Here is a 26,922-nt window from a genome sequence, read left to right as displayed (position 1 = left end):
ACATAAATGGACACTTACCTTTCTCAGGTGTCACTGTTGGCAAAGGTTCAGGATGCCTTTTTATTTCTGGATGGATAAAGTGATCTCCTCCTTCACAGCAGGACAGCATCACATGACTGCAGGGGTAGCCCAGATTTATGTTGGACTCACAGGTTTTCCCCTCGCTCCTTAATCGCAGGCCCAGGTTACAGCAATCGCAGCATTGCTGCAAAAGGAGGAGACTATCAGCAACAAGAATTTAACAGTCTGTTTCAGGGATAAGACCACACACACACCTGGAACTGATCTGTGCTTCCTTTAACAGTGGAGCATCTGGAAAAGCACTTTGGGTTTAGACAGTTGCAAACATCAAAGCTTTACTTGTGCTGGTTTTTGCCCTCCTGCACAAACAGGTCAAATGCAACCAGGCTAAACACAAAGCCTGTGACAATGGTTTCAGCAACGTGCATGCAAGGAAGTAGTGGTGCCACAGATCACCTCTTCCTAGCTAGCTCTTGCACACAGCCATTGCTTTGAATATAGTAGATTATAGACAATACAGATCTATACCTCCCTGCGTTAGATCTCAAAAAAATGGTTAGTTGCTTGAAGCAACGTGAAAGGGTTCATAAATATCTTGCATGGGCATGAGGATCATCATCAGCATCTGAGCTCTGTCAGTATGTCAGTAAAGACTTTCCCCTATGCACCACTGCCCTGCAGACCTGCTATGACCTTTAGTTACGTGACTGTCCTGGACAGCATCCCGCTGAGACAGTGGCTAGAGAAAGGCCAGGGTGTGTGTTATGAGCTGTCTGCCTTCCTTTTCTTTCCTGAGCATAGCTAAGCAGCAGCTTCACTGACAGGTTGATGCAGCAGGGCATCCCTGAAATGTGGCCTCTCATGCATTTTCCTCTGCTGCAAGTGGCAGACAAAAACTGTATCACGCTTTACTCGGTCACATACAAATCTATTGCACAGTCAGGCCACAGAAATGCATCAGATAAATTATATCAAATTCAAAAAGTCCACACTATGCGTATGCATAGTGGATACCAAATCAAGCAAGGAAGTGGAGGAGCTGTAAGTCTCTGCTACAGGTTATATGTGAATTGGAGATGCCTGTCTGGATTTAAATCTAAGCATCCTGACTTCCCTAATATATACATTTAGATGCTTTCACTGACAGTATAGTTGTAAAATGCAGAGCCTCCTTCCCTCTGCAACAACTTTGACAGTCAAGACATCCAGCCCAGCAGCGGTCATTTGTCGTCTGCAGCCACACTGCAATAGTCTCTGAACCAGGAGAAGCAATTTCAGTCTACTCAAATATTCAGTCTATGAACAAGCGTCAGACACATAAAACGAAGGTTGTAATTCAAACTGGCACCAGTTAGCTATGTCAACAGAAAGTCCAAGGACGGAAGAGAAGAAAACTGAACTAAGCTCCCTCTTCCCAGGAGAGAGATCTGTGACCTGAGGCAATCAAATAAGAGAAGCAGTGTTGTAAGGGTTGGACACAGTATGGAAATGGGAAGGAATCACTTTTCATGATTAGCAAACTTAGACGGGCATTCACATTAAAACAGAGTCTGTCTCCACTTGGGAGACAGGGAAACTTGTCCACCAGCAGCTCAGTCTGCAGAAACTCTTCTGCTGAGTCACTTTATTCAAGATTCAAACACTGTAGCTTTAGGGTTTCTTGAGCATTTCACACGCAGTACGTACCCCTTGCATGTTCGACCCAGTACCTATGACTACAGCTCATGTTTTATGGCCCTGCTTCCTGATCTGAAAAATCCCCAAACGTCACAACCAGTAGACATTATTCACATTTGCAAATATGCACAGCCAGGAAGAGTTGCCCTTACGTGCCCAAATACATGTTTGTAAAAAATTTACAGTACAGGTCCTGAAGATGCTGCATGGTTTTTTTAATATACTAAATGGGCTAAATCATCTTTGCAAAAGAAGTATTTTAAAAAAATTATGATCCAGCTATAATGGATGGTGGTCATGCTAGAAAAGAGAAAAATCCTGTTTTCATCCTTCCCAAATCCAGAATCCCCAAATTAAAAGAAAATTCTACCTTCTATAAATATTTTTAATTTTGGTACAATTTTTGCAGCTTCAGTATGCAAAATAGAAGAAGTTAAGGACAATACATGTTTTTACTCAAGTATTGTAAAATGTTGGAATATTTGCCTTGAAGAACATGGCTTTTTTCAGTCATAGTTTTGATTCACAATTTAGCCCATGTGCAGGCATCACAGAGGGTATTAAGTCAGTCATACACTTCTGGGTTTACATATTTTCCAGATGAATACAAGTGTCTCATTTTCCAGTGGAAAAAATTGTTCGTTGGAAAGTTCCTACTAAAATGCAAAAACTTGAATATCTTGATCTCCTATTAGCTACCTTTTGAACTTACCAGAATTCTACAACTGATTTAATAACAACGAAAATTATTTTTACATTGCAATCAAGAAACACACCCTGAGAACTACTGTTTGATTCACAACTTTCTATGTTCTTCTCAAAAATATCTTTGCTAGAATCCAGCATGACTGGATTTACCATGGTGGTGTCTTCATCTACTAGGAAGAAGTCCCTAAACACGTGCTTTTTGTATTAGAGTAAATAACAATTAAAAGCAGCCTAAGATGAAGTTGTATCGAACAGAAGCTGAATGCTTCGATCTAAAGAACTGGCACTGCTGCATTCATCTTGAAGCAAAAATAAAGACCCCACATCAAAGATGCCTGAAGAAGACCTACACACATTAGTTACCTGGAAGAAAACCCCTGGCTTTTAGCAGGACAGCGTAAACACTTTTTACAAAGTCTTTGGGGAAACAAACTTATCTTTCCACATTCCAGACAACCTTTTTGATTTACAACACCCAGACACAGCAGTCACTAATAGCAGAGCGGATCAGGGGAAACACTGTGATGCACTGTCAGCGCTTTCTGTGAGGTCACCTCTGAAAGAATGTTTAACTATAACAACATTAGAAAGCCTTTCTTAAAGTCTCAACAGTCCCAGTATTTCATTTTTTTTCCAAGCAGTAGCTGCAATGACTAAATAGCTAAAGGAGCTAAAAAGGAAGGCAAAGCTATCCCTTCAATAATTTTACCATTTCAGATGGTTACTCTTGAAGGAAAACATTACATTGGAACTGGCACGAGGAGCTAGTCCATGAGAGTATTTTGTAACTTTTTTCAGTTCAGACAGGAATGATGAAGTTTTCCCACTCTACTTCTTTCTAAGGAATGGCATGTGTGATAAGACTTACTCTACGGCTTGTGCTCTGTCTGGCATGCAAAAGAACCATGGTGAAAACCTAAGAATAATAATTCTGTCTCACTTCAGAAATATTAATGTCTTCTCCCAAATGCACAAATTCTTTTTATTCTAATGGTGGACTCCAGACCAAAGTAAATAGTAGTTCTGGAAATGACAAATCGGCATAGCTAATTAAACTTTAAAATCCACAGTAGATGTCCACGTATCTTGCTTTTCCAGTGAACAATTATCCGCAAGAATCGCCGATGTATAAGAAGAGACAGAACTAATCAGTTTCCTGCTGAGACAGCGGAAGCTGCTATTAAGCTTAGATATAGCTATGTAAATTATTATCAGAGTGAAATGAATTCTGAAATGCACCCTTCTGTTAAAAACAAGGCAAGTAAGCAAGCAAGATGCTGAATCTTCAAACTCGTTTAAATTGGTTTGGCTTCACTGATTCTCATAAAGCAAATCTCATTTATATAAGCTGAGGCTGTGGGTCAGGATTTGTGATTTGAACCATTTGTTAATGATCTGCCTTTATTTATGAACAAGAGCTTCCATCATCATCTAAAATGCTTGTTCCTCTCATCCATCGTTTTATTCGACTGAGAAATGAGGCTGCAATTCAACACTGTAGCTAAGCAAACTGTTCAGTAATGGGTTTTGCATTATATCTTCAATTAAGTTTTGCCCTATCATTTTCTAAGTTCTTCCACACCATAGATATAAAAACAGAAATGGTCTTTTCAGATACTTCCAAAGCGAGAAGGCAAAAGTAATACAGCAAGTTAAATCTTAAAAATGGAGATGGAAATAATTCAAAACAACATTACTGTGAAGTTTCAAAAGGGGTTGCATCACCAGGCAGTTGAAACCTAAATACCAACAGTGTAATTTCCCTGCCACATTCCTGCGACTTTATAATTTTCTGTGCTCCATAATAATATATGAAGAAATTACTGCTAAATGCAGGAAATGAGGACACCTTCAATATTCAGAACAAAACCTATAAAAGCATCAGAGTAACCTACCTTATACGAAGATCCTCCACAGGGGTCACTTTCCTCTGGTCCACACACATCTCCTTCCTTTGCAGCAATCATGCCAGCCAGGCAACTGTTCTCCTTTACGGTGGAGACACAACACTGCTTCTGAGCAATTCTGCAAAGGATCACAGAGGTCATGTCTTCACTGACATTGAGAAGACATTGGGATGGGGTGCCAAAAAGCCAGACCTATTGGATTCACAGTATGTTCCACAGATGTGGTCTCTCTTTGACATAGGTGTCAATACTAGTATAATACAGATACTACCACCAACCTTTGCTGGATATATTTTTTTCCTCATTTCTAACAAAAATATGTACCGATAAATGCTCAAGGAGTCTTGTGTTTAGGTCACTATCTGGTCACCAATACCCCTTACAGCTCATCTGTGTTTGTGCAACAGTCCTCTTCCCCATGTTTTGCTTCTCAGAAGTCTTCCGAAGATTTCAGAAACAGAAAACAGACAGAAACCTTCTTCCCTGGAAAACACTTGTACACACTTACTTCTTCACCAGTCAGAGGACTGAAGCTCTGGACAGGACTTAAGGAAAGTGTCACATCACAAACCCGCTATAAACTCTCCTTTATAGCCCTGCAGATTGTTACGCACAATTTAAGCTTTCCTCTAACTTCAGTTATGAAAGAGAAAGTTATGGGTGACTTGATCACTGTATATGAAGTACTTGGGGAACGTAAATTTCCTATATATGGCTCTTCAAATCAAACATTTTAACAAGATTCACTGAAGGTTGAAATGAAACAGATTAAAAATCTAAATGGCAAATCCCTAAAAGAAATGTAATAGACGTTCACTGAAATAATAAAATAAGCTTCCCTACTATTTTAAAGTCTATACTGTGTTCCCCCCCCCGTCCCTTTGAAGAGGTATGTGCTTCTTTCATTCACATACAAAAGGGCAGCGAAAATGACACAGTCCCTTTGGTTTCACTCCATGACCCAGTCTCTCAATCCACGCAGCATGGGACCAGCAGCACTCTGGGCTGGGGGGGGAAGGGCCCCTGTGATGGGGAAGGGTGAGGACTGAGAGCTGCAGGCCACAAGAATTATCCTGAGGGGGTTATGTTGAGTACGTGACCTGTGGAATGGGCCTATGTGACACAGATGAACATGTTAAAACTCAGATGAAATAACGTATTATGTTATGAGTAAGGGTAGATTTCTGTCCTGGACAGATTTGGTGGCATGAAGGACTTAAGGAAAGTTTTTCTTTTTCCAAGAATAACCTTGGTGTCTAAGTATCTCTTGCTGATGCGCTGTTGCAGGGCACACTGCTTTCTGGGGTACCCTGGTAATGGTGAGTGGGAGGTTGATGCATTTTAACAGCCAGTGCATCATAGCAAAGCAATTCTCCTGCAACAGAAATACTTGCAAACAAATAACTTTTGTCAGTCAGATACCATTATTACTGCAATAAAATACAGTTATCCTAGGAAAAAAAACCTTCTTTTTTCTGGGAAGAATATATTTCCAACTCACAGTTTTCATCTTAATGCTTGAATTAAAATAATAATAAATAAAAAAAGGTGGGGGGTAGGAAAAGGAAAGGGATGTCTCTTTTTCCAGTAGAAACCAGCCAGTGACAGCCACTTTGCTACTTTTGCTGATAGCAATGGACTGCTGTGCCAGCTTTACGTTAATATTTTTATGCTGGATAGCGTAAGAGATGTGTAACCAAAAAGCATTGGTTTGAGTTTGACTACAGGAAGGGGATTACCACCTCCCCGTGCTTCTTTTTCAAGGAGGTTAGTTTTCTAATCCAGTATTAATTGCCAACTGGAGAAATACAATTTTTTGAGAAATGAATTGTTATTATCCAAATATAATAAAGTACCAGTAATTTAGCTATTATTGTTTACATAAGACATCCAAGCTTTCATTTAAAAAAAACCCTAGCTGAAAGTTATTATCGTTTGCAGAAATAACAAAATGCTATTAGAAGTATTTTTATATGTGGAAATTGTTTACCATATTAAAACACTGACATCTCTATAGATTCATGTTCTTCTGCAACGTGACATTTAGCCATGAGAAATTCCTTTCATGTACGAAATAAAGAGTAGAAACAGTATTGCCTGGAGCACTGGAGTATCACTGGCCGGTTTTTATTTCAGTATTTAACTATCACCACTGCTGTTTCAGCTACTCCATTACCAGAAACTTATTTGGGAACACACAGTGTTAACCACATTCTCTTGTTTTTTCTTCACAAACCTACTCTTCACAGACCAGATAAATGAGTTGTTGGTTCAAAGAAGATTCAAAATATTTCTGCTTTAGGGAAAGAGTAAATGGTTAAGATCAGTGAGATGACATCCATGTATTAAACTGATGTGAGTCTCTAACTGGGACACAGTGTCAGCAAAAAGCAGGATTCATACTTGTACAGCTGATGTAAATGCCACCCAGATAAACACTGCTCTGTTACGATAAAACACGTATCAGTTATGAAAAACACTTATCAATTATGAGATAAAAACTGCTATACTGGCCAGATGAGATTTCATCTAGCCTAACATCCTATTTCTGATACAGCCAGTGGTTCAAGCTCTGGGAGTATTTTTACATCTGGCTATCGACTGGCTATCTAAGGATTTTCTGTAACTTGCTTTATTCATCTAGTTACTACACCTGACCTCTTTTAGGTAGTTCCAGTTCCCATCCTGCAGTTAGTGTTGTTGGTCACTACACAGAGATAGGCCAAGCTCGTACATCAATGTTCAGACATCAAATTACATCAACAAGGAGCTTTAACATTTAAGGTTTTGCCACTTGAAAATCCCAAAATGGCACCTGGAAACAAGAAATCTCAATCTCCAACCTCTGTATAAACAACCTACAGCCTCAGCAGACAGACACATGGGTGGCTTCACTTATTTGCCTCAGCTGAAAAAAAATCAGTTCTTCAGTGCAGTGGTTCTATAAAGACCCAAGGCTTTATAGAGAACTATCCTGGCAGAAGAGTCACTAATTATTGCAATTAATATCTATTTTCTACTTTTAAAAATCTTTAGATACCAAATTGAGTTAGTGTCAGACTCTTGGGAGCTTGCATGGCTTCCAGGCATTCTGGCACACAATGTGGTGGCACGGTGGCCAGCTCTGCACACTGGCACACCTCCCAGTGGGAGCAGGAAGGTTCTGTCTATGCTTTCAAGGTTCTGAGGCCATAGATTTGAATACTTTTTTTTACAGGAAATGTTCTATTTACACAGAATAATTTACAGGTGGTTTTAAATCTTTAAAACAGGGATGCAACTGCAATTTTGAAAGTAAAACAACTGAACTCCTGATCTCTTATTCTTTTAAATCCCAATAGATTCACGAATATCACATGAATTCACAACTTGTAGAGAGATTCACAACTGAAGTATTTAGGATCTGCCTTTTTCATCTAACCCCAGCTTCAGATGTGTAGGTGCAACTCAGTAATTTATTGGATTTGCACCTACTTAGGCCAAGGCTGGAATTTTTTAATCTGTCTTTACTTCATAGACAGCTGGCATATGTCAGTTATGTCATGCCAGATCCTGGGGGGGGGGGCATTTTAATCTCCCAGTAACTTCAGAAAGGTGCAATGATATTAACTTCGATAAAACTGATTATGCCAAATTTTTTTAATGCTGCAAATGTTGGGATCACTATTAGAGAAATCCATCTGGCTTATGTTGCACCGTGTGAGTCTCAGATAACTTTGCCTTCATCCCCCGCCCTAGGGACTGTTTCAGACTGGGGTGGAGGAGGGAGATACGGGATGGCCTGCAGCTAGTGTAATATATTGTCCATGTCACTCTGCACCCATTATTCTTTTCTTGCTGTGCAGTTTGAATCTGGCACCCTCACTCAGACCAGATGCTGCTGATACCATCAGTGTTACTGAGGCATATGGTCCTCCCTCCAGGTGAACACAGACATCAGAACCAGCAGCCATTCATATTGGACAACAAACACATCATTTAATGATATGGATAATCATGGCATTTAGCACTTGTCAAATGGAAAACAAGCTCTGCCCTTCCATTTATATGCTACTCCATAGATGCACATAAAACTGGGAAACAAAAATTTGTTCTCTGCTCACGTGAGAGAGGAAAAGAAACCTTAAAAGGCTTTTGTTTAGATTAGATTTTGGGGAAAGGAAGGGGAAATGCTTCTTTCTAATCTGCCATGACATATTGCCAGTCTACCATTAATTTATACAATGAAACAGTTCCCAGTCTCTTGGACACCCTGAAAATTGTACAATCATTTGGCTTCTTCTAAAAGGCTGTTCTCTACATTAATCTAAAATGCTTGGTTTTGCCTTACGTACCTGCAAATATCACCATCCATTCCACTTACAGGGATTTCTGTGCACTCCCCATTGTCTATAGCCCACTGTTGCCCAGCTCCACAGCAGCTCTCAATCAATTCCTTTGTGGAACCTGTATAAAACATACACCCAGAATTTTTGGTATGAAATGGATTCATTTTAGTTCTACTTTCTTAATAGAGAAGATCTTTAAAATAAGAATAGTTCAGCTTTTTCTTCTTTTTTTTTTTTTTCTTTTTCTTTCTACATTTCATTTGGTCATATGCAAAAAATGAAAGAGGCAACTGATACCTGCAGCATCTGGACATAACTTGATCACCTGGTAATCTCCTTCATGGAGGAACAGCAGAAGAAATTTCAAGTTTTAATTACAATAAAAGACAAGATGGGTTTGAAGATGACTCCACTGTTGACATCTCTGAACACAAAACCCCTGAAAACCCATACTTGGCTACTTAATGCAAGTTGATTTAATGAGTCATTGTGCTATTGTAACACGCCTTCACTAGCGCTAGCTAGGCTAGCATGAAGGTGTTCAAGTGAAGTTCACAACAAAATACAGTACACAGAGTGTACACAAGCTTAGCATATGGCACACACAAGCCTCAGTAGTTCTCTTATACCAAGTTGTAAATAGAGTTTCACTGATGAGTAACAACCAACCGAAACCCATTCCTTGTCATAGTCCCTTAAGGTTCTTAGTACTTAGCAAGGGTGGTTTTAGTAGGTTTGACATATGTAGCATTAAGAAATTGTTTCCATAAGACAGATTAAGAAAAACTACAGAATTACCTAAAGTAGATATACCTAGAGCGCCCAATGGCTGAATTTGAAAGTTCAGCTGGTTTAACAGCATAATGAAAAGGGTCTGAGAGACATAACTGACTCTGCTGATGAGCTCCGGTGAAACACTGGCATTAAGATGTAGTAAAAGAGACAGACACGTAGCATGCTGCTGTAGCTTTTGCATCTTTCCCTGTGGATTTCAACTTAAGATGTGAATTTTCAGGTTCCAGTGAAATACAACTTAAACTGGCAGATTTGCAATATACTACATATCTACTGTATAGAACAGACCTAGATACATCAGACTGGGCAGAAACAGTATTTTTTGGAGTCTGTACAGAAGTTTACTTCTTGATGGGACACTCGCCATGCTACTGGGGTGCAAACACCAAAGAAACAGTAACCCAGGCCAACTAAACTGATGCTGGAGTGCACCGCACCTGCTCCATGGCAGCAGCTGGCAGGCACTGTACTGTGTCATTAGGAAGATTTTTCCTCTAGCTGCTCACACGGTGGATGGGCTCCATTGCACAAAGCACGTGGTCTCCCCCTTAGCACCTAACAGGTCTGCAGCAGGAGCCGCCTGCTTTGGGAACAGTTACACAGATAGCAGGTAATAAAATGATTAAGAGATGCCTTTCAGAGAGACATGAGGTGCATTACAAATGCTTGGGGGCTGTGAATTCACAGTATCGATATACATGTCAATACACATAACAGAGATGATGTATCAGACCGCAGGGCTCTGCTTTCTCCACAGTCAACAGCCCTGTGCTGATGAGTTGAAGCAGCACCTGCTGTCTCCATTGGCTCATCAGAGGTGTTCCAGTTTAAAGCCATCTATATGGATAGACGGAACATTTTGTGCATTTTATCCATACTTCCAGGCCAGTGTCTGGCATGATTTGGTGTTACCGTTAAGAGGAAACAAAGACAAAATCACCACAAAGTTGTGCTGTAGATGTGTGGGTGCAATGGACCTGGGGGAGCTCCACATCTGAGCATTCCTTGACCAACACCCAGCAACCCACACTGCAGAACAACGTCTTTTCAAGAACTCTCAGCCAGCTTTTAGATAAATGCCTCCTGAATCAGCAGGGGGGGGAGCCTGTTTCTTTACAAGGATTTTTAGGATAAATGCCATTGCTGCAGAATGGCTCTGCTGAAGGTGCAGCACTCTCATGTCAACACTCAGCAACAAAGCTCAGCATTTGGAAGCCAGCCTCTGCTGGACTGGCCTCACACAAATGTGATGTGTCAGGGAATTGTGTTCGGATCGATAGGAGGGACTCTGAGTCATCTGGTTTGAACGGATTAACAGCAGCATTAGACGGCAGCTTCTCCAATAGGCCAGCTTTGATGAAACAGAATCTTTTATTTTGTCTCCATTTGCTATATGGTATGAAGTAAAAAAAATTTTCTCTGTAAAACTGTAACATTTAACCATAAGTGAGTTTGGAAATGGCTACGATTCAAAACATTGGGGTATCCACGCTGCACAATTCAAGAAGAAACAGAGACAGCCTACATTATAAGCAGGTTTCTGCTGTCATGTGTTTACAGCAGTTACTATACGTTTCAAACAACAGTAGAAAAAGTTTACAGTGTCTTGTAAAGCTAAGGAGTAATTAGATATAAGTGTAGTGCTATCTTCAATGCTAAAAAATAGTGGCACTTACACAGATAATACAACCCCTCTCAGCAGAAGAATATTCCTTTATACTTATTACAGTTAATTTAGGAGATAATATTAAATTTTGGAAACTGGAAAGTTCTCACCACCAGTACGGCTTGCTTTATAAACAGCAACTAGAAAAACTAAACACACACATAATACAGTGCTTGCGATTATGATTTGTCTGCTCATGAGAAAACAACTTTAAGAAACTCTATCTAACAAGGGAAAAAGAGGTGCAGAAAGAAAGAACACGTCTGATTACTGACCAAGATCTCACGGGAGACAAATTACCAAATTCCATTTCCTTCTGTGTCCCTTGCTTCCTGACAGGGTTCATTTCACACCTTCTATGGCAGTGCCTCAGCAGACCTGCGTTTGATTTGGCTGAGCAGTGTTGACCGCTCCAGTAGCCAGATGAAATACAGTATTGGAAAACTATCCCCCAAGCAGCAAAGGCATGGCACAAGGCTAGGTAGGATGGATGGCCCCTGCTCCTCCTGCGGGTAAGCCTGGGGCCAAGCCTGAGCCCGCTGTGGAGGTGAGGGGGGTCCGCAGGGGCTGCTGCCTCACACTCCTACTCCTGGCTGCACAGTGGTACCGCAGCCACTGCGTTTCCAACACAGAGCCCATACACTCATGGGCAGATGGGAATGCTGAGCATTTCCCAATCACACTTCTCGGTGAAAATATTTCAACGCTTTAACTACATTTTTCGCTGAAAAGAGAAAATAATCTGTGAAAAAATACCTTCTTTGCCACTAACTCGGATGGGTGGGTGAGGAGAGATTGCAGCAAGTGAGAAGACCCAGCTCCCCACAGCTGCAGCCACGTGTGCTCAAACCAGCAGCAACCTTGTGGCCCAGAGCATCAGACCCTGCAGCACCTGCCCCAGTGCTTCCGCAATTTTTGTTAGTGCATCAATCACCAGTAACTCCAAGGAGTAGTAACAGCTTTGGCAGTTGAGACTAAGAGGGGGAGTCGGGCTTCCAGGACAAAACCCACCCTTTCTGTACTCACAAACCCCAGTTATGCGAAACTGTTAGCTTACAAGGAGAAGGGGAGAGGTGTTATGGCAAGTCAACGCCACAGAAAAATCACATGCCCCGTCAGGACTGCAGAGGAGACTGTGGCACAGAGAACTGCAACTCTACACTAAGTCCTTATTTATAGGTTGAAAAAACCAGAAAGGAGTGAGGGGGGAAAGAGGAGGCACTTCGCACCTTCGTAAATTGTACTTTGTTCTCTTTAAGGTGTCAGGGAGAGACCATCCAAACCAGACATCGCACCCTCACCCTGTACAGCTGCGGAGGGGCTGTCAGGACTGATGCCATTTCTGTCCTCCCACACTGCCACATCCATGCTCACACACAAGGGCACAGCACCGTAACAAACTGCAACTGGACTTCAGGCTATGCAATGCTTTCATTTTATGCAGCATTATTAACAATGTTCAAAATATACTTGAGTCTCAAAAGCTGTATTATGTATAAGAGTTGCTATACAATATGAGAGTGATGATATGTGTGGCGGGAAATACACCTGGTACCAGATAACTATGAAACATTGCTATAAACCAGTTTGTCAATGAAATTTTAATTCAGTCCCTTGGTGAAAACTCCATTCATTTTACCAAGTGCTGAAACACATCTGTTGCTGCGGTATTGCTAGGTTTAAAACACAAGAATATAGCACAATCTACTAATCTATATTGCAGTGATCTACATGATTTATAATTCAAATAAAAATTAATTACTCACTCCTCACTAAAGATTCAATATCAGATTGCAGTACTGAAGTGCCATACTATTAAGCAGTCATATTTACAAAATATATTGCCTTTTGTTATGATCTTATGAATAATTAAATCTAGAATGCAGTTATAATGAAATGAACAAACTAGTGCATTTTATCTCAGTTGGGAATTATAAAATGGAATAATTCATAATAGGACTCAGTCATTAGCATGGATTTATGGTATTTTGATTATACATTAGCAAGAACAAATATATACAACAAGATATATGCACAAGACTGAAGATCACATAGCTTCTAAGCTGGATGAAGACATTAAGCTATATGTATAGCAGACTTTGAAAAACATCCCAACAGAACTTTGTTTATTCGGGGCTTTCACAATATTAGCAGATATAGAAGAAGAGCTGCATCTGCTCACGGAAAATAATCTTGAATATTTGTTATACTGTGTGCATTTTTGATACTTTGTAGAGTCATTTAAAAAGACACCTGTTAATAGCTAATTTCCTACTTCGGAATTTCTTCACTAGGAAAAAAAAAAGAATTTATTTCAGGCTTTACTATGAAACAGCATGGTGTCTCCTCACTTGTTTTAGATTTAGCAGCTTATCTCCTACAATTATCACTCTACATCACTCTGAAGGTACGAACTGAAGCACATTTTGGCCTAATCTCGAAATTTTGCACACTGTTTTTCAGAGACATTTAGAATTTATTTCAAATATTTAGAGAAACACCTCTCTTCACACCACCCCCCTACCCCCCCACCCCCCCAATTTTACTTCATTCTTGACTATGCCTTAAAACATCATGTTGTCTTAATGCCTGGTCCAAACCTGCCTAGTGTTGGAATGGCCTCCTGCTGATTCAGGGTCACACCAAGGTTTTCCATAGCCAGATAATATCCATGCAGCTTTTACATGCTGCTACCCAGGATTTTCATCTTTCAGCTAAAAAAATATGTTAGGGGGTGTGGGTGTGTGTTTAAAAAGTTTAGCTAAAGCTCAAACATTACACTGAGGAAAACACACATTTAAATGTTAATAAATTTTTCCCCCCACTCACACAGTGAACCGTCAGTTTGTTAGAATAGGAATGGAGAGAAAATGGATTTTCAAAAACCCTCCTCCCCCTTTTTCCCCCCCAATGCTAACAAATTACATTTTGAGAGGGATAAAACATCATCCAACTCTGTGACTGGTCAAGAATATTTCAGTTTCTTGCCAGAGTTTTTTTGATGCTGATGTTTCACTGATTTCAGCTTCACCTGAATTTCCACTCACAACATTTAAGCAGTTTAACGCCTCTGATTTCATTGCTTACTTCCATTCTCACTTTAGTTTTACAGCTCTGCAGAACGTTCACATCAACTGACTAACTCCTATTGTGCTAATATCCATTCTTTGGCAAATGGATTGACTCACTGCCTGAGTTATTGGGCATGTTTTAGCCACCATTCTCCTGTTCTAGAAGTTTATTTTGTCTAAGCAGAATACAGACAGACAAACCTTAAGACTTCAACACTTCCTCACATAATGCGAGCAGTGAGCACTGACCCGTCACACTATGCAATCCACCCAAACCTCTCACCACCACTAGCAAGTGATGGGTTTAGCTTTAACAGCACCATGTTTTCATTCAGATAAAATAAAAAATTATTTTCCTTTCTGCTAAAATTATTATAGGAGCCATGACGCATTAGAGTCTTAATAGCAATTTTTATCTACAGCGATACTCATGTACGCAGATATAGTGCAGGGGCTTGGATATAACCATTTGATCCAAGACGTAGGTAAAGTTCAAAACTGTTATTGTTCCCCAGAAAGATCATGTATTAGCCAGGGCAAGTCAGTGCACTGTGTTCCAGATGAAGCATGAATCACCGGGAGGACTGGCATTTCAGGGGCAGCATGATGTTGTCAGCCCCAAGCAGCTACATCGCCTCACTGCAGCCTTTAATTTAAGCTGTTAATTGCTGGAGCAGCACTTAACATGTGAAAGAGGAATGTTCATCCCTCTGCAACTGAGTTGAGCTTTTGTTCTTACGATGAAGCATGCTATTCAGTTCCTATACTGGAGGACAATACTTTACCTTCCCCCAAACTACAGTACTTAGTCTTTGAGTTGGGGGGCAACTAAAACCCAATAAACAACACAGGATCTTGCAAGGATACAAGTTTGTGCACTAAGACTAATTTTGACGTGGAACATTCTAGAAATGAGGCACTCAATTAAGACACATCTTCATTTGGAGGAAATAATTGCTCATCCACACATGAAGCTGACAGCCATGACACTCAAGCTAGAACATAATTTTGAAAAAAGCAACTGCACAAACTGCCCGAGCCCTGAGCTGGCATAAATCAGCCAGCGCCGCAGCGCTTGGTGGAGCAGCCTCACAGCCCGGCATCACCTGCGCGAAGGCAGCAGCCGCGGCAGCCTGCAACATGGCAGGTTAACAAACTGGCCTCTGAGAGCAGTTAATGAGTCCCTCCAGCACCACCCGGGGCAGATTATGACTTCCCAAGCAGCAAAGCATGAAGGCGGGCTCCCAAGGTACACAAGCACCTTTTCCCACCTTAAAAGAAAGCTGTTATTTGGTAGAAAAGCTGATCCAGCAGGATAGTTTGCTTTTACCTGCTGCAACCACCCTCACCCACCAGAAATGAGTGGAAAAAGGACAGAAATGGTGTAGAGCAGAACAGGAGCAGTTTCCATCACCTTTCCATGAGCACACACTGTTGAGGTGATCCAAGCAGAGCGCTGCTTTTCCTGTCTAGTCAGTACTCATGATTTGTTTCCCACCTCCTTATAAAAGAAACAAAAAGTACCATGAAAATATGTTTATTGGTTTATGTACGTCTATCTTTCCTTTCAAAGGAAGTTTCCTAGACCTGCAATGCATCCAGCACATACATTTCGTAAGAATTGCTTGCTCGCACCGGAGAAAAAGATTATGTATTTCCTTATCAAATAGCTGTCTGAGAACATAAAACCATCTATTATGCCAAATAATGACGAAGAACTTCACAGAACAATGATTAACTTGATGATGTTCTTAAAATACTGAAAAATACCTGTTTCCAGTGGGTCTTTTTATCGTTTCAACCTCTTCATCATTAAATAAATAAATAAAGTACTGTAGCTTTACCCCTTAACAGATTGTCATTTCTTATCTCACCAACAGTCTGAGAGGCTTTATTAAATTCCCTCATTGAATTTCACCATTTGGTTGTGCAGTGTAACATGTTCTTAACTTGATTTATCTGAAATGGCTAGGAAGACGTTTTAATGAGTAAAGGTAAAGAGGAGAAGAACATTTATCTTGGCAAAGATAGGGGAGGGGAGAGTGACAACACAGTCCCAAAGCCAGCTGCTTTCACTTGAAACTGAACTATCACTTACGTCATTACTGCTGGTTAAGCTTTCTTCAGGACCTGTTCCCAGATAAATCAGTGTGTAGTTTATTCTGTGCAGGTTACTACAGGCTCCTCAAAGTGCTTCAGTGTTCAGGAGCATATTTGACTCTAAATCTTACTGAAATGAGAGTAGTGCTCGAGTGTTTCCATGATCAAATCCTCAGTTAGCTCATTGCTCGGGAAGGGGCTTTAACCCACGTGCACTCATTAGACTTCTAGGCTCCTCTCATTGGAAATAATGAAAAAGCAGATTGCAGGAGAAATACAGGCTGAGCTGAGGTTCAACACACATCTCATGGCTTCAGTCCAGTACCTAATCCTTCTCTCCTCTTTTCCATCACCCTCTTCCATTCCTACTGGACTCAATTTGCGATACCATCACCACAGTAATGTAAGTGAGGTCCATCACACTTGCAGCAACCTGCCTTCATTTTAAACTTCATATGGCAAAGCATATTTTTTACGCTCTCCTACTTTCTCTGAAGTCACCTGCATCTCCTTAGAAACCCACCCCACCATTCATCCAGGACAAGTTCCTGTTATATTGCCTTCACTCCTTGGGAGGCATCTGCTTTCCATTTCAACCTGAAAACGCTCTGTTTCCTACATTATTCTTTTTTCATAAATTCCTTATGCTGGCTTGCTTGGCAAAATATAGTGAGTTGTGTCTGCCCAAAGGCACAATGAAAAACTGGATAAAACAAACTGAATGTTCTCATTTTACTATGCACTGTACAATGGAGACATACATCAACATAACCTCAGCCAGGATTGTTTGGCAGATTTTGTTCGAAGTGTGAATGAATAGCAACCTTATATTCCCTCTGGCTTTAGTTCTGGATAATCCTTGTAAGTCAAAACTCCTATTACCTGTGCCAGAGGTCAGATAATTTAGATGATGTTTGGTCTTTAACGTTTCCATGACAGCACCCTTTATTAGCTCCAGGTTGAATGAAAGGGGGGGGGGGGGGGGGGACGGGGGACGACACAACTAAACAAATTCTCTACCCTTCTTCACCAACTAAAAAACTTAAGCAATTTCTCTTCCTGCCTTTAAAAAATTTGGCTCATTTCTATCTATCCTTCTGTCACTGGGTTTAAAGTGAAACAGTTCATACACAATCCTCCTCTTATTAGCTACAATAATAACTCAAAGTAGGCATAATGTTTCTTGCCTTCAGCACAGTCTTGGCTGTATTTTCCTCCTCAACTTTCCTTCCCCAGATATTGCACAGACTATATTTATGCTGTCTATTAACTTTCAAAAGAGCTGAGGCTTTGGAAAGCCTGGTTCTGATTATCCTTGTAATTCCTGTCTAAAGAATTTTATCTTGGGGGAGAGCATACTCTTTGCATGCCTCTTTTTGTGGCTAGGTAGGCTCCTTTCTTCAAAGCCAGCATTTCCACCAGCCCTGTTTAATTTTAATATTAAAATTAAAAGGCATAGTGTTTATCAGGGGATGTAGTTAGGGACTGTCTGTCAGAGCACTTGGGAAATTTAGGCAGGACCACTGAATCTCCTGCAACTCAAGCATTTAGCAACACAAGCACTTTCAGTATGTTCTTAACCAGTTACAAACTGAGAGGTTGTAGTGGTAATAAAATTACCGCAATAATATTCCTTTTTGGTTTTTTCCTTAAAAAAACACCCCAAACATAAAGAGGCAAATGGATGTGTGTGTAAGGCCTTACTTTAGCTTATGTGCTCTCCCAGCTTCTGTGTGTTTATCTACGGAAAAATAATTCATTAGTTTCACCACATAAATATTCAAACCCACACACTACAATACTAGGGACAGCCATCCATCAAGACATGTCGCTGCTTTAAATTTTTAGTGTAGCAGTGAAAAAGGTCTTTGTTTTAGACTGTGAATGCTGATCAAGGACAAGCCAAGCTATAGTGCTTAGCAATGCTAGACACACCTTAATCATGCAAACCACAGAAATACACGATTTGATTTCATACCAATCACAGTAGAAACTGTACTTTTGTTTAAAGTCACAAAGGAGGATTGTACGCTTATATCTGAATCGGGACACAGATGACAGGTTACACTGCGCACGCATACAGGCAGAGTTAACACATGACAACGAAATGGTTTTGAACAGCCCTATGAAGCCAACCCTGAAGTTCACTCTTCCAGGTTGCAGTTGCGAGCTTTCAGGTTTTTGAGTTTTGTGACTTTGGTAACTGAAAAAAAATCTCAAGCAAATGACCAGTGCTTGATCCGCTTTGATCAGTAGAGCCACACGCAGCACAGACTAAAAATATTCACCCTTAGCTGCACTCTAGGAGAGCCCATCCAGAAATTGTTCACAGAGAAACTCTTGAATCATTTGGGGGGAAAAAAGGCCAAGATTTTCTTTCTCTTCGTGGCCAATTCATGCAAAGTAAAAAACCAGTAAAATTAATCAGAGAAGTTATTCACTGTGAATTGAATGCTCATTGCTATTCAAAGCATTACTGAAACAAACTGGGAAGATTTACGCACTGACTCATCCCCAGCTGCTGGTGTCAGTTTGTTTTCTCTGCTACATTTTTCAACACAACTTTCAAAGTAACCTAATAGAGCACGTTAACAGAAACAGCAGCCCTAGCCAGTCTTGCACACCTTGAAAAGGTAAGAAAAAAAAAAAAAGATGAAACAATAGCATCAGTCAGTGACCCGCTACATGCCTCAGGAGCCTGACACGTTCCTGATGAAGTACGTGCCCTCCAGCTCTGTTTGGACAGGGCACAGGACTGTTGACCAAAAAATCCTGAACATCACAGGAAGGAAACCTCTGAATTTCACTGAATTTCTAATTACTGTGTAGGGATACTTAAACTGAATAGCAAAGTTGTTGTAGGGCTCCAGCTCTCCTTATCTGGGTATCCTACTCTACTCCTTGCTAGTCCCTGTCAGGTTTATAATTGTAAATTACATTGTTTATTTATTTTATGATGTTCTGAAGAGCTCTCTCATTTCCTTTGGCTTTTCTTTATGAAGTTCTGCAATCAGTGTTTGTACAAGAATTTCAGCAATAATGATTGTGGCCCAGGGCATTTCCTGGATTAATGACAGCCTGGAAGAGTTGATGGCCCACGGTTCTGCCTTGATCCATTAACCCCAAGGAGGTTTAAATTCTCCAGGAAGCATCCACTGCCAGAGCAGTTATTGTGAAGGAAATTCAGTGGAATGCTTTAGTCAACAGCAACAAAACAAACTTCCTTTTATCCCTCACAAATGTAGGAGGAAATATTATTAATTTGAATGGCCTGATAATGATGTTTAAGGTGTTTCAGGGGAATTTAGCAACCCCTAGCAGGAAGCACAGCAGGAAATTTCTGTTTTGCCATGCAGTATGCATCAGAACCAGAGCTGTCTGGAAATAAGGTTTTTCAATTCCCTAAGAAATTAAGGACTTGGGGTAGAATTTGGGAAAATTGAGATTTTAAACGAAGCACCTTATTTGATACTGTTACTGTGGTTTCACACAGGAGTGACTCATTTTGCTCATTTCCACTTCAGACTACCTCCAGCTCAAATGATCTGGTCCCCCAGGCACAGCTCAGTGTAACCCCACTGGAGCTTTTGGCCATGATACACCAAGAGAAATACAATGACATGAACTATTTTAATTTCCTAATTCCTCCCTGTCAAAAATCTATACCACTCAGATCACACACAGAATTCATACGTTTTGTTTCAACTCCGTGTTCCTAACTAGAAGTAGCAAGTCATGCTTGTATGTCTTCATACTACCGCATATTTACAAGCACTGTTACTGAAGTCACCTTCAAATAAGGCAACTGTCTGCACATTATTGTAAACTACAGCAGAAGTGGATGTTTTCACCTAAAGCTAAGGTTTGAACCAGTGCCTGCGGAAGCCTACAGGCCTTTTCTGCTCCTTTACTAAAAATTAAAGCACAAAGACCCTGAACATGTGAAATAACTACAAACATGTTTAAATTTAAGCAAGTCCTCAGTTCAGCAGCACTGATGAAACTTGGACATGTGCTGAAGTCCTTTGCTGACTCAAGTCCTGTATGAGGCACAGGGAGATCGTGTACGGCAGTGTTTCCTACAGGGATCATTCAACAAGTAACATCTGTCTCCTACAAAGTATGAAAAAAAAAATGAAAGTAAGGATGTTGTGAATAGTATTTCATTAGCTGACAGCTTGCATCCCTCTCTACAGAAGATATTTTTTCGGCAATCTCAGCATTTTATGCTTTTTGTAAGCTGCAGAGATAGTTGCAATACTTTTCCTTCTCAAACTCTTACATATACACCACTTGAAACAAGCACAAATATGACTGGAAAGACAGAGCCGTGGTCCAGCTTAGCCGCGTGCTCCCTGCACAGCTAGGAAGGAGATTTCTCTTTGTGATCCCCACCAGCCAGAGGACAATGACTTTGGGCCACAGCAGCACTGGGGCACGCTCCGCCACCCCGCGTGCAGCACCTGAGACAGGCACAAGTTAAATCTCCGCTGGAATTCTATCTCCTGCAGTGGACTCTGGCTACACTTCCTACTTGGAAACTAGAGACCGCAGCCAAATTTAAAGGAATTTACGTTCCTGAACATATTCTACTTTGGAACCAGAGGCGAAGAGAGAGAAAAGGGACTGACTTGTGAAAAGCTTGAGCTCTGTGATTTAAATGTATTTTGAAGCATCTGGGACAAAGGTGGCAAATTCTAATGAAGGGTGGAGGAGTCTCTTCATCTTTCCCACAAAGGCTCATTACAGTTACTTACTGCAGATGACATCTGAAACATAGTAAAAGAAAATAGTAAAAGAGGCAGAACTTTACATACTACTTCATCAATACATTTCCATAAACCAGGGTTTATTATTTCTATGTCAATAAGTAGAGAGTCCACTGGTCATTTTCTTTCTTTTTTAATAATCAAGCAATGTTCGTTCACACACAGCACCTGTTCAGGCTGAAGAAACAGAAGCTAGACAAGGGAGGAGATGACGGAGAATAGAAGTAACCGAAAAACACAGCAGAGAAGTGGTTTTAGCGCTCTGTGTTTAAAGATCAAATTATAATTGGATGATGAAAGTGTCGGGAAAGTTCAATTTTGAAATTTGTTATCCAGATTTCTCGTTCAAGTCAGCCTCCTAATACCTGGTGATGGGCATACAGTCTTAGTTCTGTACTAGAAGCTGTTGATAACAAGATCCACTTTATGATGATAGAGACCTCTTGAGGGAGCACATAAGAAAGGAACCAAGTGCCTATATACTTAAAGCCAGAAAAATCTGGACATAGCGGCAAAAAGACAGCAACTTGCTGAATCATCATCTATGAAGTAGGGATCCAAGCGGTTGAAACACCAGGCTCTTAGCAGCTGAGAGGTTCTGAGGCATCACCAAATTGTACAGGCCCACAGAGACAAGTGCAATGTTTAGTATGGCCAAGGTCCTTTACATCATTCTCTGATTTTTAGTTACAGAATCAGAATGGTTTGGGTTGGAAGGGACCTTAACGATCATCTAGTTCAACCCCCCCCTGCTATGGGCAGGGCCACCTCCCCCCAGCCCAGGTTGCTCCCAGCCCCGTCCAGCCTGGCCTTGGGCACTGCCAGGGATGGGGCACCCACAGCTGCTCTGGGCAGCCTGGGCCAGTGTCAGCTTAACGCCGTTCCAATGGTTAGCTTAACAACTGTGGTCCACTTGCTGAGTTAACCAGTAGCTTTACATGGGACAGTGTTTGTTATAGTCTTAGGCTACAAAATGCTGATGCACAGTCAAGCTTTTTAATGTTTATATGTGTCTAAAATAAAAGCTTTTCTCTCACCGCTCCTGAGTCCTCAGTGGCCTATTAATTTCTAAGGGAAATGAGCACAACCCTTGCATCTTCACTAAGGGATCTGCCCATTTTTTCTGGAGAAAGCAAAAATACATTCACAGCCCAATAAAGCATAAATTTTATCTTCACGTATGAGGTAATTACTTCATACAGAGATGCTTGCATGCTGAAGTGCTACAAACACAAGCACCGTTCCTGTAACTACTGACACATCATTAAAAGCATTGTTTACATCCTCTGCATTCAGTCTAGGGGTGGCTTCACAGCCTGAACTCTGTCTGAAATGTGTGGTTACCACCTCAACTGTGTTTCAATAATCCAGCTGCAATTTCACCCTTGAAATCAAAGGGATATATTTATATCCTTCACAGAGATCAAAATCACTATGCAGCTATTTTTTCAGTGCTTTTTTCCTTTCTGTGTCAGTATAGCTCATGAAAAACAGATTCTTTAAATAAGGTCAGAGAGCACTGAGAACACAACTGAAAGATAAACTCACCCCTTCTTGTTTTTTCTGTAGATCCAGGCCAAGAGGGGAAGTATCTTAGTGCATATTGCCTGTACTACTTATAAACACTGACATCATTCTGTAAAAGAGACTGTAATGTAGATTTTTAATTCTGTAGCTAATTTATTTTGTGATTTATGTACACAAAGGTAAATCAGCACAAAGTAGGTCTTTTATAAACTACTCCATAGAAGCAGGACTCTGCATAGTATTTGGTCTCTCCAGCAATTTAAAAATTTTGACTTCTCACTGAGAACCAATTTGGTTTAATTTGGATTTGCCAATTATACCTTTCTATGCTGTATCTGCAGTCTCAAATGGATGCTTAAAAGCAAAATACAACAACAGGGAGCATCCACAGGCAACCGATAGATCTCGGTAAAGTGCCAGTGACATCCCCTCATTTTCTTCATCAGATGCAATTTCTTCCTATTCATCTCCAAAAAAGCCTCTCTTCCTCAGAAAGGCCTCTGACAAACCAAGCAGCATATCCTGCACATCCCCAGTGGGATCCTGGAGGCAAGAAAGGAGGCAAGTTCATTTGGGAAGGACCCTCCTTGCCTCCACCAGCTCCAGGACACATCTAAACTCACTGACTAGTACCCTCAATACCTAACCCATGTGAGGGGAAATCCTCTCAGTGCTAAAATTCCAACATTTTAAGACTTCAAAGATAAAACCTGACATCATGCAGACAACCTCCAGAATAATGTCCTTTCCAATGAAACCTATGAGGCGAGAGCTTCTGCGCCCAGCACTAGCTGCACTTCTGCAAGGTCCAGAAGCTGCTACACTGCTTTCCACCTCCGATTGCCCCCATCACTGATAAACTGATCTGGGCCTCAGTGGGAAGAAGAAAATAAGCAACGTGCAGGACACCACAGAACAGTACAGCGTGTTCTTGGCAGTGGCTGAGCACCAGCCAGATCGCTCCCCCAGTAAGGAATGCATCTTTCTTAATCAAGGGAGAGGTTCAACTCTGAACTTGCTGCTTCTCCGACTCAACAAACACCCTTTGTTAACTGCCAGCTCTTTCCTAATCACCGCTAGACATCAGCTTTCACATAGGACAAGGGCCATGCAGGGTTGAGAGACAAAGAATTGTTCTCATCTACCACACAGTTGGAAATATGGGGTCAGACTCTGACTTTCGGTGCAGCTTTGCCACTCTGTATAAACCCACAATGAAGAGCTGTGGAGGGAAGATGGAATATACACAACTATAGCAGAGTATCAGCACGTATCTTCACAGTGTCTACAAACCAAAATGAAAGCTAGAAATTCTTATCACATCCGAGGGATGAGTCCTTACAAAAATTTGAAGAAAAACATACCTGCTTCCAACACAGGAGTGCTCTGGAAGGCCACTGACCCAACTATTCCAAGCTGCAAGTATCTGAGATGCCTTTTCATTTGAAGGATTTTCTAGTCGTTTCCACAGATGAGACAGACAGCTTTCTGAGCCCTAACTCTGTCCCTATGGCTCTGCTGTTCAGTACAAGGGCATGGGAGAAGGCTCTTCTGTAAGGGCAGCACAACTAAAGGGCAAAGTTGTCATGCCAGGGGGAGCTCCAAAGCTGCTGGGAGAAGGACCTGCTCCGAGCTGTGCTCCCTTCAGCAAGGGTTAGGACCACCAACAGAGTTCACTGGCTAGTTCACTAGCTTTTAGGGAGGAGTTGTTTGTTTCTAAATTCAAGTTAAATGCACTGCAACCACATCGTAATGAATGATTGGCTATCTGGCAAAAGACAATATAAAACCTCCTGGGATCACAGGCTTTCTAGGCAATTTGTTACAAAAACTTCTATGTAAAATATGAATATTCAGCTTTCAACAACAGAAAAGTGCCACCTACATGCTCCAGGTTAGGACCACTCTCTCTCTTGTCTTGCCTAAATAACACCAGGTAAAGGCAGTGCTGTGCATGCAGCTGTGACCATGAGCCGAGCCTGCTGCTCATGTGGCACTGTCCCATACTGATAAAAGCATCTGTAATCCAGCTGCTGGGGCTGACAAAAGTAATCTCAGAAGCAACAACCCCTTACAACACTAAGCAGTGTCATCTGTATCCAGCTGGCTTTCTGTAACTCTTACCCTGGAAGGTTTCTCTGTTTCACTACTGGTTTTCATTCCTGGATCCCTTAATCTTCTCCCTATGCTACCTGCATACATTACTCCTATTTTTCTTGAGCCTTTTTCCTTATCTCCCCCCAAATGCTATCTCTTTTCCCAGGTATTTTTAGAAACTCTCCAACAGAAAAAACCCAGTCCTTTCCCTCTATGTCAGGACACAAAACAACCATCCAGCAAGCCCACAATTACTGATGCTACATTTACTGGCCACCACACTGCTCATACCGTCCAAGTGTTTCCCCTAGCCCTTTATCAGTCTTAAACGGTTTTGCACATTTGCTCACTGACTCAGCAAAGCTTCTGATTTCAGTCAGGACTCCCAGTGCTTGGTGTATTCAAAGTGCTTTTGAAAGTGCTATTAGCCCTGAGCTCATATTCAGCAGGTATTAAAGGTCTGAGAAGAGGAGATCCATCATACTGTTGGCAGCACCAGCACATACTGTGTCTGTGCTGCACCACCCCACTGCACAATTCCTGTTTGCAACCACCTCAAGCCAATGGAAGCAATATGGTACTCGCATTGAATTCGTACAATTGGAAAAGATTTTTATTCCTGTGCAGCAGTTCACTGACTTTTATATGACTTTTAATCTCCAGTGTCTGCACGTGAACTGACTAGTCCTATAACCAAATGAATAATATTTCAAGAACTTGAAAGAACATGGAAACCTGAGTTAATAGTTTCATGAATTCATAATGATATTAAGATCACTTATATTTACAGCATATGAAGTACAAAGCAAAACTGCACAGCATAGCATAACAATCTGTTATTGATGGCTTACTACTTTTCTACATCATCACCTATTAAAGTAATGATTAGGGCAACTCTCTGCACTTGATTTGTGGATTAAAGTTATTTAGTGAGGAAGTAACATTTAACATGAAATGAGTGAAAAGAAGTCTTCTAAATACAATTTTGCTTTCCACATTCTCTTCCTCTCTACAAATTTTCCTATATTATAGTTGCTTAATTGCCTAGGAGTGGGGAAACTCTTACACCACTTCCAGCTTTCCAAAGCTTTACGTGAAATTACATCTATGACACAAAAAAGTTTAAATGTATCAATTGTCACTGAGAATCAGTGATAAAGTTATTTTACAGGCATCTCTACAGTGGGGCTGGTACATAAAAACCAACTGCAGGTAAGAAAATACATTGGCCTTTAAAGACAGAAGGTTACATTAGTTCTCAAGAACCAACATCTGGCTTTAAACAAAATCAGCCCAAGACCAGCAAAAGCCCGAATTTCCCAGTTCTCTGCCAGCAACATACAGATCCAGCTCAAACAGAAACACTACCGACAGGTAAGACTTTCTAAATGCCATTTCCATGGAATAGCTCCAAAACACTTCATATGTTTAAGAAGTTGATTAAATTTGATATGTTTGCTTGACATCCAGTGATATTTGGTAAAGACTCAACATTTTTAACTCTTGATGTAATATTTTCACAGTCCAGTCCAGTATAAGAAAACAAGGTGAACTTATAAACTACGTACCCAGCACCATCCATTACCAACTCCGCTGAAGGAAAGCAAGTGATCTGAAACTTTACAAAGACATACCTAAAATCAGCAATTAAAAAAAATTATTATTGATTGTAACTACAACCACAGCTCCAAAAATGCTCAGCCACTCATGATTTTTTCCCATTGCAATGCATCCACTTTTTTAGCAACTGTTTTATTACTTTAAATTCTGAGGACAGACTGACCTGACACTAATTAAAATGACTTCAAGCTGAGGATACTTTCCCTTCAATATGGCCATAAATTTAAGTCCCAGCGGTCTAACTCACAATAATCTCTCGTTATGCATATCTTGAAATGGCTTAAGAACCGTTTTGGCTGCTGGCATGAGGAATTGTTCCCATCTATAAAGTTATGTACAGCATGGCTGAGATCATCTTCATTTCATACAGATCTCTCACTCAGATGACTTTTCCCTGTCTTTGTCACCTCAGATAAACAAATGGATTCATCACACATCACCTATACAGAATGATTTTTTTTTTTAAAGTAGGACCCAAGGTAGCATACAGGGGTTTTTTCTTTATATATATATGTGTGTACATATAAATAACCACCTTATCAAGGTACTTTAACAGTAGTAATCTTCAGTTATCAGAGCTGGTGCAACACAAATCCCCCTCCCAATCCTTCTTCCCCCCTTAAAAAAAAAAAAAAA

The 26,922-nt window shown here is 40.8% G+C and overlaps 1 protein-coding gene across 11 annotated transcripts in view; it reads right to left on the bottom strand.

Moving 5' to 3' along the window:
• FBLN2 (fibulin 2) overlaps positions 1-26,922 on the bottom strand; it is a 121,991-nt gene that overhangs the window by 35,904 nt on the left and 59,165 nt on the right. For all 11 annotated transcript variants that reach the window (XM_080387085.1, XM_080387088.1, XM_080387091.1 and 8 more), the window contains 3 exons: positions 8,648-8,759; positions 4,302-4,431; positions 19-205 (listed from right to left, as the gene is read on the bottom strand). In XM_080387085.1, coding sequence (XP_080243211.1) covers positions 19-205; positions 4,302-4,431; positions 8,648-8,759 — 429 coding nt within the window. The remainder of the gene's footprint in view (positions 1-18; positions 206-4,301; positions 4,432-8,647; positions 8,760-26,922) is intronic.

The sequence above is a fragment of the Falco punctatus genome (assembly GCF_963210335.1).
Source record: "Falco punctatus genome assembly, chromosome: 4".
NCBI lineage: Eukaryota > Metazoa > Chordata > Aves > Falconiformes > Falconidae > Falco > Falco punctatus.
This window is presented reverse-complemented; position numbering and strand designations above follow the sequence as displayed.